At 37.2% G+C, this 18,342-nt stretch overlaps 1 protein-coding gene across 1 annotated transcript in view; it reads right to left on the bottom strand.

Moving 5' to 3' along the window:
• The window catches only part of Afg3l2 (AFG3 like matrix AAA peptidase subunit 2), a 268,652-nt gene that overhangs the window by 43,991 nt on the left and 206,319 nt on the right, over positions 1–18,342 (bottom strand). The window contains exons 12-13 of the mRNA XM_067147372.2: positions 17,612–17,812; positions 6,960–7,154 (exon numbers count right to left, since the gene is read on the bottom strand). Coding sequence (XP_067003473.2) covers positions 6,960–7,154; positions 17,612–17,812 — 396 coding nt within the window. The remainder of the gene's footprint in view (positions 1–6,959; positions 7,155–17,611; positions 17,813–18,342) is intronic.

Raw genomic sequence — 18,342 nt, 5'->3', positions numbered from 1 at the left:
CAGCTTTCCATCCCAGCCTATCCAGTGCTAACCTTTTCATTTCTGCATAACTACTACAACCTACATCTGCTCTAATCTGCTTGTCACATTCACACTTTGATCTAACCCTATGGTTCTTACTGCCTACATTTCCCTCAAAAACCAAAACCAACTGAAATCCTGGGTGTCTTAAGATGTGTCCTATTACTCTCTCTTCTCTTGGTCAAATTTAGCCAAATCGATCTCTTCTCAACAATGTGATTCAATATATATTTTCATTCATGATTCAATCTACCCATCTCACTTTCAGCATTCTTTTGTAACACCACATTTCAGAAGTTTCTATTCCCCTTCTTTCTGAGCTAGTTATCATCCGTGTTTGACTTCCATACAATGCCACGCTTCAAAACATCTAATTCCAATATCAATGCTTGTAGTACGCAAATTTCTTTTCTTACGAAAGGCCTTCCTTGCTTGAGTCATTACTTCTGGTTTTTCTTATATACATAGTTATTCTAAATTAGTTACCTGAAGGTAACATTAAATAACTCTGTATACATCATTATTATTATTTTTTTTTTCTTTTTCTAAACTCAAAGTGACATAACCTCAAGATTCATTTTCAGTTGTTTAATGTTGCCTCCACACAGAACTCAAACTGTCTCTGCTTGTCACCACCACTCAGTGCATGAGCCAGTTGCAACTTGTACCCCTTACACCGCAGTCGTCATTGTAAAATTCTCCAGACCATAGACTGCGGAATGACCAGCTCCAAACTTGCTCTATGTGTAGACTTCTTTGGCCTTTGTGCATACATACACTATGTGATCAAAAGTATCAGGACACCTGGCTGAACATGATGTACAAGTTCGTGGCGCCCTCCATCGATAATGCTGGAATTCAATACGGTGTTGACCCACCCTTAGCCTTGATGACAGCTTCCACTCTCACAGGCATACGTTCAATCATGTTCTAGAAGGTTGCTTGGGGAATGGCAGCCCATTCTTCACGGAGCGCTGCAATGGGGAGAGGTAACAATGTTGGTCGGTGAGGCCTGGCACGAAGTCGGCGTTCCAAACCATCCCAAAGGTGTTCTAAAGGATTCAGGTTGGGACTCTGTGCAGGCCAGTCCATTAGAGGGATGTTATTGTCATGTAACCACTCTGCCACAGGCCGTGCATTATGAACAGATGCTTGATCGTGTTGAAAAATGCAATCGCCATCCTCGAAGTGCTCTACAACAGTGGGAAGCAAGAAGGTGCTTTAAACATCAATGTAGGCCTGTGGTGTGATAGTGCCATGCAAAACAACAAGGGGTGCAAGCCCTCTCCATGAAAAGCATGACCACACCATAACATCACCGCTTCCAAATTTTATTGTTGGCACTACACACGCTGGCAGATGACCACCAGGCATTCGCCATACCCACACCCTGCCATCGGATCGCCACATTGTGTACCATGATCTGTCACTCAACACGACATATTTCCACTGTTCAATCATCCAAGGTTTACGCTCCTTACACCAAGCGAGGCGTCATTTGGCATTGACCTGCATGATGTGTGGCTTATGGGCAGCCGCTCGACCATGAAATACAAGTTTTCTCACCTCCAGCCAAACTGCCATAGTACTTGGAATGGATCCTGATGCAGTTTGGAGTGTGATGGTTTGGATAAAATGCCTGCCTATTACACTTGATGACCCTCTTCAACTGTCGACGGTCTCCTGCCAGTCAACAGACGAGGTCGGCCTGTATGCTATCGTGCTGTACGTGTCCCTTCCCGTTTCCACTTCACTATCACATCAGAAACAGTGAACCTAGGGATGTTTAGGAGTGTGGAAATCTTGCATACAGACTTCTGACACAAGTGACACCCAATCACTTGACCATGTTCGAAGTTCCACAGGGATAATGTCACAGTTTTGGTGTTTCGCTATGGAGGCACGAGTATTGTTTTCATGATGGTTTGGTAGAATGTTTGTTGTTATTTCAACATTATTAATGGTGTACTTAAGTGATAATATTATAAAAAAGCATCAGCAAAAATGTATTTTCTGCAGTAGTATGTGTTTATTACCTTGAGCAGCCTGATGTTAGTAAGCTTTGCTACGTTATGTGAACCCACTGAACTGTTATGAACTGTCTAACATGATCTAATAGTATTTAGTTATGAATATTTAAAGTGTTAGTGAAATGTAGGCTCCTCATTATAATATGGGACGAGCATATAGGACACCTGGTTGTACGTCTAATTAACATTCAAATAAGGAAGGTGCTATCTCAACATTTGCATTTCTTAGTGATAAGAAGAGAGGTAAATGGATATGTTATACAATGAGCTAATTAATACGCCTATCTGTATAGGCTTCTCTGAAAATCGCATAATACGGGTACACACTGAAAAAAGACCACGCAATTCTGTTTTAACTGTGCTATAGGAAAGTTCAAAATTAACTGATGATCTTGTGGCAACAATATTTCCTGGGCAGCTGTATTATGTCAACCAACCCCTGCCAAATGAAAATCGCCAGAAGCAAGCAGAGAGGATATAATGCAGAATGATGAACTGACCTTGAAGACATCATGTGAAGGAGAAAAGATATTAAATTATGAGGACTTGTTGGGTAAGTTAACAAATATACATTTAACTGAATTTTCAAGCAAAACTGATATTGATAAGGTTTTGTTTTACAAACTTCAAACCACAGATACTCCAACCGTCAATGTATTTATAACAATTTTCAAAGACTTAAGTGTGCAAGTATGCTTACATGGTTGCAAGGTACCTTCTGAAAATATAACTGAATTTTTGGAGACAGTCTGCTATGTACCACATGTTTAACACTCGAGTGTTTACCACGTCATTTGAATGTTTTCAGTAACTGTTCTACATTAATGGATACAATTGAATGGAATGCTATTTGATTTACATAGCACCGACACAGATAACTCTTATGGCGACGATGGGATAGGAAAGGAAGTGGCCATGGCATTTGCCTGGTGTGAAAATGGGAAACCACGGAAAACCATCTTCAGGGCTACTGACAGTGGGGTTCGAACCCACTATCTCCTGGATGCAAGCTCACAGCTGTATGCTCCTAACCGCACGGCCAACTCACCCAGTATGGATAAGATTAACAAGTTAAATAATATGTCATTAACTCAAGATGATTGTAATAATGAGTTACTAAACCTAGACTGTGATGATGCACTGTTACTCATTCAAACAACAACTTGAGCTCAGTGTATCTAAAGGTAAAAAAGAAAAGTATTCATCAGAAATATTGCTGTAGGTATCTTCAGTATTTTTCTCATATCCTGGTGTATACATTCAATTGAGAAATTTGACATTACCTCACCCTTCTTATTTCACTCTTCATGGGCAGGAACCTACACAGTCTAAACCAGTTATAACGACTCTGAAGGTGCCACCCATTAACGGTCGTTATAGGCGATAGTCGCACAAACCACTTTTTTTGGTTGCTAAAAATTTCATATCTGTAAGTTTTAGGCTGAATGGTTCTTGAAATTCCTGGAATTGTTAAAATTAATGTAATAAAAATTCAGAAACGAAATTTAATGCTGCTTAAACAATTCTGTTAGAATGGATAGGCTATCTTACATGTATCACCCCTTTTGTTTGCGTTATTTCTATGTCACGTTAAGCTCAAGTTAATTAAATGTTAATGTAACAATCATTTCCATCATCATCGCTCATTAGGATGGCATCTTCATTTTGAATAAATTATGTTGATATTTTGAAATTCGATATGCTTTCTTATTTGCCAAAGCCTTTTTGTTCTTCCCCGAGATTCATGTTAATTTAATCCTTACTGAGCATCCCTGGGGTGTCTTGTTGCTCACCGCTGCCCTCCGCCATGGGGACAATACATACACGATGGAAAATTGAAAAAAAAGTTGCAATGCAGCCCAGACACTTCACATCATATAAAACAGAGAGACTGAATGGTTGTGATAATTTTCTCCTCCATTTCTCAACAAACTACTTTACATGTGCACAGGAAACTGTGTTAGGAACAGTGCCTGGGGTAGTCCTGCCTTGCCCTGCCTCTCAATGTGCAATGACACAATGATCTGTGTGAATTACAAATATCTATTATGCGCTGCACTGCTTTAGCTGCTTCACCTGCGTCCCAATGTGCGCCCAGCCTAACTCGCCTCAAGATGCCAATACACACAGTTTACACAGTGACCCACAACCAGTAGCGGCGACTGGGAATTAAAAGTACAGGGGCAAAAAATATACAGACAACAAACAGTACCCAGGTTTGTGGGATATAGCAGAAGGGGGAGGGGGATGTACATCAAAACTATATATATATATATATATATATATATATATATATATATATATATATATATAAAAAGACCACAAAATGGTAAGTTTTTTATTGTCTCCAAGCGAATTTCGACATAGAGGTAAAGATTGACAGTTTACCAACTTAAATGCGGTAATAATAGTTTTTTGAGATTTCGATTCCATACTATACAATAAAACTTTCACCAAAAGAATAATATTACACACTTATTACAATTAAAAAGAAATACGGCATGTTTATACAATTAAAACCATTTAGTACTGACTATACACTAAAAAACTAACAGACGCTAAAGAGACTGTCAGACTGACAAATGCACTTGGCAAGGTGGTGAATCATACCTCATTGTCTACGACCTTAGCAAAAATATATATATCCCTGGTACCCTTCTTAATAGCACAGGCAAAGTCTCCACTCTTTGCTGTGGCGCTGTACAAATCAGTTAGCTGGGATGAAGGACATTTTGTGCATATTTCCGCTAATAATTGTAAAGATTGAAGAAGATGAAAATAATTAAATGATAAAACAACAGGGCTTGTACAAATGGCTTTTTTTAATAATTTCTATAATTCCTACTTTTAGCCGGCAAAAATGGAATAAAAATGTAATATTTTCTCCAAAACGGTGATGATGATGATGATGGTGATGATGCTTGTTGTTTAAAGATGCCTAACATCTAAGGTCATCGGCATTCTCCAAAAAGTAGGGGGGGGGGGATGGTGACTGCCCCCACCCCTCCCCCCCCAATCGCCGTTACTGCCCACAACTGAACACTCTAGAACAGGCCTTTCCAACTCGAGCACTTGGTGCCGGGACGCATCAGCATAGCGCTCAGCAGCATCGTTCCCCTCCTTCCCCACCTACCCGCGCAGTGGTCGGTGCATGTGTACGTAAGAGACAGTACATTCATTCTCATTCTCTGTGTGTGTGTGTGTGTGTGTGTGTGTGTGTGTGTGTGTGTGTGTGTGTGTGTGTGTCATTCTCAGTAGAATCTATTCGATAGAACAGACAGTGGAGCAGTTGGTTTCACCTTCGTTAAAAATGTTGTTTAATCCTTCATGGGTGGATTCATATTTTGTTCTCAATACCAAAGGGAAAGCTCAATGTTTAATTTGTCATGTCATTTTAAGCGTAAAGTCTTCAACCGTGCGATGACACTACTACAATAAGCATGTTTCCACCCATGACGACATTGTTGGCGCAGCAAGAACCAAACAATTTGCTAAGTTAAAATCGGAATTGCCAAGTTCTTCAGAGATACATAATAACTTACTCATTAGGAATTGTTTTAAATGCAATTTAGGAGATTTGTTTTCGTTTTTGGTTTTGTATTATTAAGAACTGTTTAGAATTAGACTTAGATGTGCTGCTAAGAAAAAATACCGGGTGAGTTGGCAGTGCGGTTAGGGGCGCTCAGCTGTGAGCTTGCATCCGGGAGATAGTGGGTTCGAACCCCACTGTCGGCAGCGCTGAAGATGGTTTTCCATGGTTTCCCATTTTCAAACCAAGGAAATGCTGGGGCTGTTACTTAATTAAGGCCACGGCCGCTTCCTTCCCATTCATAGGCTTTTCCTATCCCATCATCGCCATAAGACCTATTGCAAAAAAGAACCCACAAAGATAATTATTTTATCTCCCTATTTCACAGATACTTGAACCGAATACTTTAGAAGGCGCAGTTTGAGCATGTTATGGTCTACTGTTCTGAAAATTGCAAAAAAAACAGATGTTTTCAATTCTGAATTTAAATAAATGGAGAGCTAGGACTTTTCTGTCTGATGCGGACTTTTACTGCCAAATCGATTGTATCCATTATTGATAAATTAGTTGTTGCAAAACAATGTCAGCAATCGACTTAAATGCTAAATGTACAATAAGGCAAACGCAAAGTATGTACACAATGAATTTTGTGTTTATGTGTTCACAGAACTGTCATAAATAATATTGTTTTCATAAGCTGCGCGCTGACTTGACGACCTGTGGTTCTGCCTCTGCCACTTCCCCTATCACCTCAACGGTGCTATAGCACAGCACCGGGGCTGCTGCCGGGGCCGACCGGGGCCGTGGGAGCACCTCAGTTGGAATCGCTTGCTCTAGAAGATGCACTCATACCGCAGCTATACAACATCCAATGATGCTAGCAGGTAAGTGCTGAGTTTTACACGGAAAAGTCATAGACCATTATTTTTGTGATAAGCAATCTACAATATTCTAAGCATATTTTCATGCGATTCAGAGCGTTCAAGGTTAAAAGTGCTGTAAGTAAATTTATTTTTCATCAAATCAGTCTGAACCACTAAATGCATACCATACCTGCTTAATTTATTTCTATACCATATTTAATACTGCACATTCAATGCTCACCAGGGCCAAGTGGGAAAGTGAAAATTTCACAGTTTTCATATACTTGCCTAGAAAATTAGCTGTCCTATTCTATACTATGCTACCTGTATTCTGCATTCGGATGGTAATCTTTACTTCTGAAGAAGACTTTTGTATCATAAAAAGGAGAGCAGATAGCAGTTTAATACTGTGGAGTGGCCAAGGAGGTAGAATGAGCTGTTATAACATAGCATGGTACAGAGTACACCTCACCCCAAGAAATTCAAGTTTCTACAATATTTAGTTCCTGATCTTACCTTTGCAATATCTTCTTTATGTTTAGTGAGCAGTTGGGTTGTGTGAGAATGAGCTTTCTCAATGAGATCACGGACCTCCACGTCAATCAGCTGAGCTGTTCTTTCAGAGTATGGCTTTTCAAGTACCATTTCTCCAGGCTGAGGCATATCAAAGCTTACGTTCCCTACCTTCTCATTCATGCCAAATTGTACAACCTAAAACAAAAATTATGGAAGCACATCTTAGTTTAAATCTTGAACATTCAAACAGGAAAGCTTAAAGGTTAAAACAAACACAATCAGGAGAGTAAAAGGATAAAATGCTGTGATACACAAGGTTAAAAGTCTACATTTTAACACTCAAAATATGATGTTCACTGAAAATTGTAGAATGTTCTAATGCTCTCATTTACTTTCAACTGTGCACTGTACTTTGTAAATGAGCAATTTTTCCTCCTGTAAACCCTTAAATAATGTGAAACTTCCATTTGGTGTCTATAGAGAGTAAATCAACAACACTCACCACACCAGCAAAACAAATTTGTATGCCACCCCCTATCCAGGAGAAGATGAAATTAAAACGTATGTTTAAAGGTAATGGTTACAAGAATATTCAAATTTATAGAGCTGTGCATCCCAGGCAGAAGAATTAGCAACAATCACATAATAATAATAATAATAATAATAATAATAATAATAATAATAATAATAATAATAATAATAATAATAATAATAATAACAATCGTATGGCCTCAGCTACCGTGTGCAGACATTTCAATTTGACGCCATCTGGCTGTCTGCTCGTCAATTTCGACGTTCCGTTTTACTCTAGGCCCCCCACTAGATGGCAGGCCGAGTAAACCGAAACTCTCTTGGGCGTCTATGGCTGAGATTTTAATTAATTTTGTCGGGTAAACACCAAATGTGTCACCAGAGATCTTTTACATGCCGACATCGTACGACATGAAGTGTCGAATGGACTTTTTTCCGCCCTTCAAAAATCCGACTACCTCTGCCGGGTTTGAACCCGCTATCTTGGGATCCGGAGGCCGACACTCTACCGCTGATCCACAGAGGCAGCTACAATCACATAATTAAGAATTTGAGTAAACTGCCTACCTCCCTATACAGCGTGAGTCCCGACTCCTTCCTGTGTGATACAAATTCTTATAATTTTGTTAATTACCACCTATTCAATACAATAAAACGTAGTACAAACTTACATATTTATTAAGATGTTTATATGGTACGTGTTTCGCTCCTTTTTCGTGAGCATCATCAGCCAATTATTATTTACTTAAGGTTATATAAGATCATGAAACAATTCTTTTGGATTAAGATTGTGCCTATAAAACTAATTGACAAATCTTATAATATTTTACAAGTCATATAACAATAAAATTATGTCTTTAAGTTAAAACATATTTGTCTAAAATCTATCTAAGTCTAACATTTTATTGACGAAACTCATCTGGTGAACATCCTTTAAAATTATTTTAAAAAATAAAAATCTTTTGAGACCTGGCTAATTGTATTGATTCAATGTTGCTTAACTTGTATGATTGTTGTTAAAACTTCGTTAACTATATTGACAATTTTCTGCAGTTGATAATTGTCTATGTTATGGACATTTGACTTGTTCTCGTTGTTGCTGGAGTAACATTTATACAAATGTATTGGCATTAATTTTATATTGTCAATAGGAGAATATTGTTCGTGTACAAACTTGTTGATGAAACACTTTCTAATGTGATATAGGATTTAAAATGTTCTTGTATTTTCCAAAATGGCTTGTTGGTATATCTGTAATGAAAGATAAAAAATTATATGTTTATGGTTTTGATTATAATTCTGTATAACTTCTTATTGGAAGAATTGTCACTTACTTTTCTTTCTGCTGCGTAATTGTTTAGTGTTACTCCTACCCTCTTGAGAACTACTTGTTCTATTTGCACTCCTTGTATTATATGAGTGAGTGTGGATGTGTTTACGTTTTGGTGGGGAGTGGGAAGGGGAAGTTAAGGTAGGCGGTGCATTGATAGCTGCAGTAGATTGTGGAGGGGATTGTCTAGGAGAAGTAAGGGGAGGAGTTGAGTTTGTTTGCGTCAATAAGCCATTAACTTTTGTTGGATTAAAATGTTTATAGAATTTATTTATATCAGATTTAAGCATTTGTATTAGTTCCGGTAATTGTACTAAGATGGGGTTCTTTATTCCAATGTCGTCATTTAGGTTTTTATTTTTGTTGTATTGCTGATCTAAATGAATGTATACGTTTTCCAATTCCGTCATTTCTTTTCCTTTTTCTACTCTTCTTAAAATGTTTAAATCCCTTTCAATAGTTGTAAAACTGTGTCCAGTTTCTAGCATGTGTGCACCCATTGCAGAATGTTTCTTGTGTTTGGCTGCGTTTACATATTCGAGATATCTTATCATAAAGCTTTGGCCAGTTTGGCCAACGTACAAAAAATTGCATTCTGTGCACGCAGCCTATATATTCTAGATCCTTGATATTGATTACTATTTATATTAACTTTATTGTGGTTGAAGAAAATATTTCGGTTCGTGTTTTGGGTTTTGAAGGCAATGTTAATATCTCGTTTTTTGATGGTATTAGTGATTTGTATATAGCTGGGTTAGTAAATGTAAAAGTTGCAAATTTGGATTTCTTATTTTTATCTGGTATAAGACTAGTGGCCAATTTTATTTTCACCTTATTAACGATCTTGTTAACCATTTCTATTTTATAACCGTTATTGAGAGCCATGTCCTTTATGAAATTAAGTTCTTTCTTTAAACTGTTACTTGTTAGTGGAATTTTTAGGGCTCTATAAACCAAACTCAAAAATGCTGCCTGTTTGTGAGAATTGGAGTGGAGTGACTCGTTTTAATCGTTATTGGAGTAAACGTCGGTTTTCTATAAATCTGGAAATCAAATTTATTTCCTGCTCTCTTTACATTTATATCTAGAAAACGTAGCAAATTGTTCCTTTCATCTTCTTTTGTGAATTTTATGTTACAGTCTAATTTCTTTAAAAAATCCAAAATATTATCACTATTGTTCAGTTTACTGTCTATTATAACAAACGTGTCATCCACGTATCTCAGCCAAAGGTTTAGTCCATCTATGTTATTCAAAATTTTAACATGTTCCAAATGATCCATGTAAATGTTAGCTAATACACCTGATGCAGGGTAACCCATTCCCAAGCACATTTGATGATATATCTTTTGATTAAATGTGAAGTAATTATTATTTAAAACAAATCTCAATGTATTTATGAATTCTTCTATATAGGCACAATCTTCATCCAAAAGAATTGTTTCATGATCTTATATAACCTTAAGTAAATAATATTTGGCTGATGATGCTCACGAAAAAGGAGCGAAACATGTACCATATAAACATCTTAATATATATGTAAGTTTGTACTACGTTTTTATTGTATTGAATAGGTGGTAATTAACAAAATTATAAGAATTTGTATCAAAAGCAGATCTTCAATACCGACAAAGAAAATGAAATTTATAACCTGCAATGTAATGGCCAACCAGGCTAATAATAAGATTAAGAACAGATTTATTAACCTTAAGGTTAAGATTAGTAAGATCGCGAAAGACATATGGTTTTTAAAAGAATGCTTAAAATCCAACCTAGTACCAAAGTTTTTGAAATCTGTACAAAGACAAAACTTACCTATGCCAAATTTAGTAGACACTCAAAACAAAGTAAACGGAATCTGGCTAAAGAGCGAGATAAAAACACATTACAGAAAAAAGTAGTTTTTAAACTTACAACTTTATCGTACACACTTAGAAATCTCTGAGCTTTTAACCCCGTTAGAATGGCAATCAATACAATATTTTACTAATGAGAAACTCGTTGGTATATTAGAAAACAAACTAAAAACTCTAGAAAACAAAATATCACATTTAAGAGAGAACAAAACAAAATCCGAAAAATGTAATACAAGAATAAAACAGACTAACTCAGACCTTAAAAACATCCCGACCACTGTAAATTTGTCAGATATCACCATTACGGATAGTGAAATGACCTTACTGAATAAAGGATCAAAATTTAATTGGCCTAACCATCATCAAATAGAAGACGTAATAACAACTGTAGCTGAAGTAGAATCTAATATAGGGAAATTGCCTTTAGAATCGCAAAATGATACAAGATTCGAGGTTAAAAAGAAACTTCCAACTTTAGTAAAAGAAATAAATAACAACTTAAATCCCGACCTCACTAAACAAATCAAAGAATTAAAGACTAAAATCAACGAAAGCAATATAATAGTAACCAAAGCTGATAAAGGGGAAACTACAGTTATTTTAAATAAGTAGGATTACATTAAGAAATGGAGCCTATTCGATAATACAGAAAGATCCTATAGTTAAAATTCAACGGATACTAAAGAAATTGCTTAAAAATTCGTCTTTCCTCTTTAATGAACTGGAGTGTCAGAAGCTGATAAATATGAATCCCAAGATACCGACAGCCAGAGCCATGCCCAAAGTCCATAAAGCTAATATACCCATGCGACTTATAATCAACTGCATGAATAGCCCAACGTATAAGACTTCTAAATTTATACATCATTTTTTTAAAAAGCACTATAAATTTTACAATAATTCTACAATCAATAATTCAATAGAATTCTGTGATAAACTTAATAAATTCGAACTGCAACCACATCATAAAATGTGTTCATATGATATAACTAACATGTACCCTTGCATACCGATCAATGAAACCATTAATATAATCAAACTAAATTTATTCAGTCATAGCAAATTAAGTAGATGTGAAGTAGAAGAATTCATAAATGTATTGAGATTTGTTTTAAATAATAATTACTTCACATTTAATCAAAAGATATATCATCAAATGTGCTTGGGAATGGGTGACCCTGCATCAGGTGTACTAGCTAACATTTACATGGATCATTTGGAACATGTTAAAATTTTGAATAACATAGATGGACTAAACCTTTGGCTGAGATACGTGGATGACACGTCTGTTATAATAGACAGTAAACTGAACAATAGTGATAATATTTTGGATTTTTTAAAATTTTTAAAACATAAAATTCACAAAAGAAGATGAAAGGAACAATTTGCTAAGTTTTCTAGATTTAATGTAAAGAGAGCAGGAAATAAATTTGATTTCCAGATTTATAGAAAACCGACGTTTACTCCAATAACGATTAAAAACGAGTCACTCCACCCCAATAGGGAACATGCATGATCGGGGGTTTTAATTAAAAATATGCTAATCTGATTCAAAATTTCACGCAGAATTCAAAAATGTGATCAGAATGTACAAATAATAACTCAAAACATGATAAAAATCTAAATTAATCTAATATAGGGAAATTGCCTTTAGAATCGCAAAATGATACAAGATTCGAGGTTAAAAAGAAACTTCCAACTTCAGTAAAAGAAATAAATAACAACTTAAATCCCGACCTCTAAATTAATCTAATTAAATGGAAGTGAAGGAAATGTGTGTAAATCCCAATAATTTTAATAAACACATTATTGGTTAAACAATACCTACTTGCAACGTTCGAAGATTTGGGTGAGTTGCTCTCTTACCTGTCCTTCAATGTTTCTATTTCGCTTTTTCCAAATGTGTACTCTCCTGATTACTAGCTAGTATACTCAATGTGTGCATTATACACTGGTACATGAAATGGTACCTGATGCAATACTACAAGAAATCTAAACAATTGGATCAATTTTTACAAGTACCAATTATTTAATTTTCCTTATCTCATCCTCTTAACTTTCTAATTATTCATTACAGCTCTTCTGTCTCCTCATTTTATATTTTATTCTCTCTTCATTCTCACCTCTATACTACTCTTCCATCTTTCTGAACGTGTCTTTCACTGTTCTTGAATTTCATATGGAATATTACCCTCCCCCCCCCCCCCCCAAACTGCTTTATTTTATTTTTTTTGCTAGGGGCTTTACGTCGCGCCGACACAGATAGGTCTTATGGCGACTAAAACTGCTTTATTAGTCCATGACCTTGCTATTTTCCATTTCCTATTCAGACTTTTGTGCAAAAATGGTGATGTGAACTACTATGCCTCAGAATGTTAATCAGCTGACTAGTGACCAATGAGGGCACAGTTTAATTTGTAGACCAGCAGTCAAATTAATTTAATTCTTCAGCACTATTAGAACAATCAAGGTTCACTTCAAAGGAAGCAGAGCAAAGTCTTAGTGAAACAGTTTCACTGCAGTTTGTCTCTTTCACAGGCATATAGCCAAAAGAAAATCACATCTCATAAAGTTCAGGATACATTCTTACAAAGTAAAACAAAAACTCTAGCCTGGAGAACAAGGAAGGAGAATATACTGGCTTCTCATTCCTGACGGCTTCTGATATAGTACCAGCAACATATGTATGCAATCCAGTGGAACCTTGGCTACCGCACGCAGTTGCTCATCTCTGTGGTCTTGACTCGGTGAATACTGATGGAAAATATTCCAGCAAAGGGGTGGAGGATAACACATTCATGATAATCCAATAAGGGCAAAAATCAAGCATATTTTTAAATTACGATTGGAGCTGTAACCTGTATGTTACGCTCTATTTGGACATTTGAGTGAAGACAAAGTTAGAAAAACAGTTCCAGGATAACCAAGAGTAGGATATTAACCCACTTGTCAATTACCGTATAATATTGAATACCACCTGCACTGTTTTTTTTTTCTCTCGAAAATATTGCTTCCAAAATTGGGTGCGGGTCTTATTTAAAATTTTATTTATCTTTTCAAATGTGCGTAAATCGGGCATCACCGCCGGCGCAGCTTGGTAACAATGCTCTCTCTGCTCTCAGTATACGCTACTTCCGTGCTTGGTGTCAGTCTCATGCATGTTCTCTGAGTATCAACATGAATTCCACAAAGCGTTTGCGATCTTTTACTGCGAGTGAGAAACTGAAAGTAGTTCGGGAAGCCAAAATTATTGGAAATCGTGCCACCGGTAGGAAATACAATAATGACAAGTTGTGTATTCACGACTGGAGAAAGAAGAAAAATGTGCTATTAACATGCAGCGGTGATCGTAGAGCTTTTCGTGGACTGAGTGTACAGTTTCCAGAAATTGAAAAAAACTTTATAAATATGTGATAGAAAGGCGGGGATTGGGATATGGTGTATCAACCGAAATGTGTCAGCTAAAGGCATTAGAGATCGCAAAGGAACTTTCATTGGAAGGGTTTAAGGCAAAGCGAGGATGGGTTTTTAATTTTTATAAAAGAAATGGGTTGAGCGTTCGAAGGCATACCTCAATTTCACAGCGTCTTCCTGGTGCCTACGATGAGAAGTTGTTGTTGTTTCAGCGTCACATAATTTGGTTGCGAAAGGAAAATGCATATCTGCTTTCCCAAAATGGCAATGCAGATCAGACGCCAGTCTACTCTGAAATGCCAGTGGATAGGACTGTGAATGTTAAGGGTGCGAATAGTGTTACCATTATAACAGGTGGTAATGAAAAACAACAGTGTACGGTAATGTTGTGCATTCTCGCTGACGGAACCAAATAGCCGCCGTACATTTTTCTCAAGCGAAAGACGCTTCCTAAAAATCTACCCGCTGGTGTTATCGTCAGATCTCAGAACTCCAGCTGGATGAACAGTTCACTTGTGGAAGACTGGGTAAAGAGTGTCTCGCACCGTCCCCCTGGTGCATTATTGGAACAAAAGACCTTGCTTGTTCTCGACAGTTACCATGGCCACACAACAGACGCTGTGAAGAAACATATCAAGGATGAGAAAACCGACCTAGCAGTCATTCCGGGCGGGATGACGTCTATGCTGCAGCCATTGGATGTCTGCGTGAACCGTCCATTTAAAGCAGCCTTGAAACAGCTCTATACAGAATGGATGGCGGCTGATAATCACACACTGACGCCAACTGGTTGCATTCAGTGCCCGGAAGTTCAGCTGCTGTGTTCGTGGATTTTGACGGCATGGAATTGTATCCCTGGAGACCTCATATGGAAGAGCTTCAGGAAATGTAGCATTTCTAATGTTATGGTTGGCAGCAATGACAACATTTTGTGGGAAGGTGATGGTGATGAAAGTTCCAAAGTAGGTACTGATGATGATGATGATGAATGAACTCGTTGGATATCGTTCTGGAAATGTTTGTTTACTTTTATTTGTATTTTCTAATCATTGTGTGTTAGTAAAGATTGTAAATAATTTTGACTTCACTTTATTTTTTAATTTTGTTCTTTCAAAATAAGGGTGCGGGTCTTATTCAGTGGCGGGTGGTATTCGAGATTATACGGTAATTACTGAGGCTATATGCCTGTGAAACAGACAAAGTGCAGTGAAACCGTTTCACCAAGACTTTGCTCTGCTTCCTTTGAAGTGAACTTTGATTGTTGTAATAATGCTGAAGATTAAATTCGTTTGATTGCTGGTCTACAAATTAAACTGTACCTTCATATCTTGTAATGCCAGAATTTAGTCGCACAAGAGTTCTTTTATGTGCCAGTAAACCTACCGACATGAGTCTGATGTATTTGAGCATCTTCAAATACCACCGGACTGAGCCAGGATTGAACCTGCCAAGCTGGGGTCAGAGAGCCAGTGCCTCAACCATCTGAGCCACTCAACCTTGCTCACTATTTCTTTCTCTGTGTCAGGGTGTACATGTGTGCACTTATCACTGTCAAGCTATTAACATTGATTCACTTAAACAAAGAAGTGGGAACACTAACAGCCAGCAAGTGTGACTAATCATAGGCTTTCCCATTAAATGACTACAAGGACTTACTCTTACACAGTCCACTGCTGAAAGTAAAAAAAGAATTTAAATTAGATTTAAGTATGTACAGTATTCTGTAATTTAGGACAGAACCATATCCAGTATAGGAGACCCTAAGTAACAATGGCAAAATCCAATTCATATTAAAGGTAAGTCAGAAATATGGCTGTATGTTTGATCGAATGCTTATGTTTAAGAAAGTTAGAAAGTCAAGGCCTGGCACTATCAACATACAACAATGCAACAAAAAACATCAACAATACCGAGTCACATACTTGTCTCAAACTGTTCAGTGTTAACATCACAGCATAGTCGACAACACTTTGGAAAATCACTCATTATTTTCTGATACATGAACAAAAGAATAGCATAAATTTCTTCCTCAGTTACTGAGTCGATGTCTCATGGTTTGTGAACGTAAACTTTCTCCTTCAAATGCCCCCACAACCAATAATCACAGGCTCTGAGATCAGGAGAGCGAGCTGGCCATTCTGTCGGTCCTCTCCTTCCCACCCACCTGTTTGGTAATTCGCGATCAAAATTTCCCTCGCTGCAACAGTGTAGTGAAAGGGTGCACCATACTGCTGAAATATGCAATGCTGATGCTGAACACTTTGCATCACTGGCACCACAACTTCATTGAAGATTTCATAATACCGTTCACCTTTAACTGTCTCTCCCAAAATTCACAAGCATAGCAATCCTTCCCATCCTATCATTGCCCAAACTGTCACTGATCCACATTTCATACACTTTTCTTCAATAATTTTGGGATTTTCTCTCGTATAATAATGACAGTTGTGTCAATTAACATTTCCATTCACCTGGAACACAGCTTTGTTTGAAAAATGCTTTTTTTTCTATCAAGATTTGTCAATTTCACATTCCCTTAACACAAATTCACACAGCTGCAACTGCTTGTCAGGGTCATCTTCACTCAGTTTATGAATATGAATCAGCTTTAAAGCTGTGTACTTCTCACGTCTCAAAACATGACACACATTGGACTGACTAAGTTCAGATGCACTTTAGCGTGTTGATTTCCGGGGCCTATTCCCAAATGCTTTGCACAATCCTTTCTGTTGTTGCTGCATCAATGCTGCTGAGAAGTCTTCCAGGAGGTTTTCCCTTCTGAATGTTTCCCAGTTGTCAGCAGTCCTTGTCTTCATATTCCTACAGTCGACGGTAACAATGTTATGTTAAAATCACGTCTCACATGTCTCACAGCTTCACTACCATTCTGAAAAGTAATCGCCCATGCAGCTACAGTAACTTGCTGCTGCATTTTCAGCACCATTTTGGTTAGCAGTGCAACACATTTTGTTGTTGCATTGTTGCGTGTCATTAGTAAGGAGCCTTGACTCTCTGACAGCGCTATTCTTCCATCTATAAGAGTTATAATCAAACAACAGTGATCAAGCAAACATATAGCCATATTTCTGACTCACCCTGTAGTATGAACATTTTCCACCTGAACCTAGACAATGCAGCCAATCTAAGAAAGGTGTAGTGATTGGGGGGGAGGAGATAAAATTCAGAATAAAGAAAATATATGTTACAAACAGACTGCAAAAACAGAAATATTTTGTTTATACTGTGATATCAAAGTGAAAAACCTAATGGCATAGCATGCTTTCTAAACATCAGAAAATGACCCCTATTTTTAACCTTAAATTATCATTCTTCTCTGGATGACATCTGTCTCATCAGATCTAATAATAAATGCAGGAGTATGTGAATCTAGTCACACAATAAAGAAAAAAAATCTGCAGTATATCATATAAATCATGCAATGAGAATGAAACTCCTTCAGGTATCTAGATAAGCGACTGAATATTCCATGCCTTACTAGGACATTAATACAGGAATCTTACCTGAGCATACGCACTCTGTGTGACCTTTTTCAGATCATCTTGGGCTCCAGTTGTTATTCGACCAAAAAAAATTTCTTCCGAAACTCTTCCACCCAAAGTCATGCACATACGATCAAATAACTGCTCTGTACTGTACAAGTACTGTTCTTTTGGGAGATACTGAGCGTAACCAAGGCCTTTTCCTCTCGGAATAATGGAAACCTGCAGGGAAGTAAATACATAACTGAAAAATTTACAATCATTGCACAAGATATTTTGCATCCAAGTTGATTCCCAAGTAACTAATGTTAACAAGGATTATAAACAATAATAAATTACATACAATTTGAAATATCACCCATAAATAAAATTCAGTATTTCTTCAATCAAGGTTTGTTTGTTATTCTACACCTTAATCCCAATTCCTGATATGGGGGTCAGAGATAAGGTGAAATGGAATTATATGGCATGTTTTTATAATCGGATGCCCTTCTTGATGCCAACTTCAGTCAAGGAGCTAATGAAGATGAAATAAATAATGATGAATGAAATAGGGTACGCAGGTGGAAGATTTCGGCTGTGGCCTTTGAGCAGGAACGGTCCCAGACTTTTTTTTAATTTGCTTTACGCCGCACCAACACACCACATAGGAATTATGGTGACGATAGGATAGGAAAAGGTTAGGAGCGGGAATGAAGCAGCCATGGCCTTAATTAAGGTACAGCCCTAGCATTTGCCTGATGTAAAAATGG

Source organism: Anabrus simplex, chromosome 5 (assembly GCF_040414725.1).
Source record: "Anabrus simplex isolate iqAnaSimp1 chromosome 5, ASM4041472v1, whole genome shotgun sequence".
Lineage (NCBI taxonomy): Eukaryota > Metazoa > Arthropoda > Insecta > Orthoptera > Tettigoniidae > Anabrus > Anabrus simplex.
This window is presented reverse-complemented; position numbering and strand designations above follow the sequence as displayed.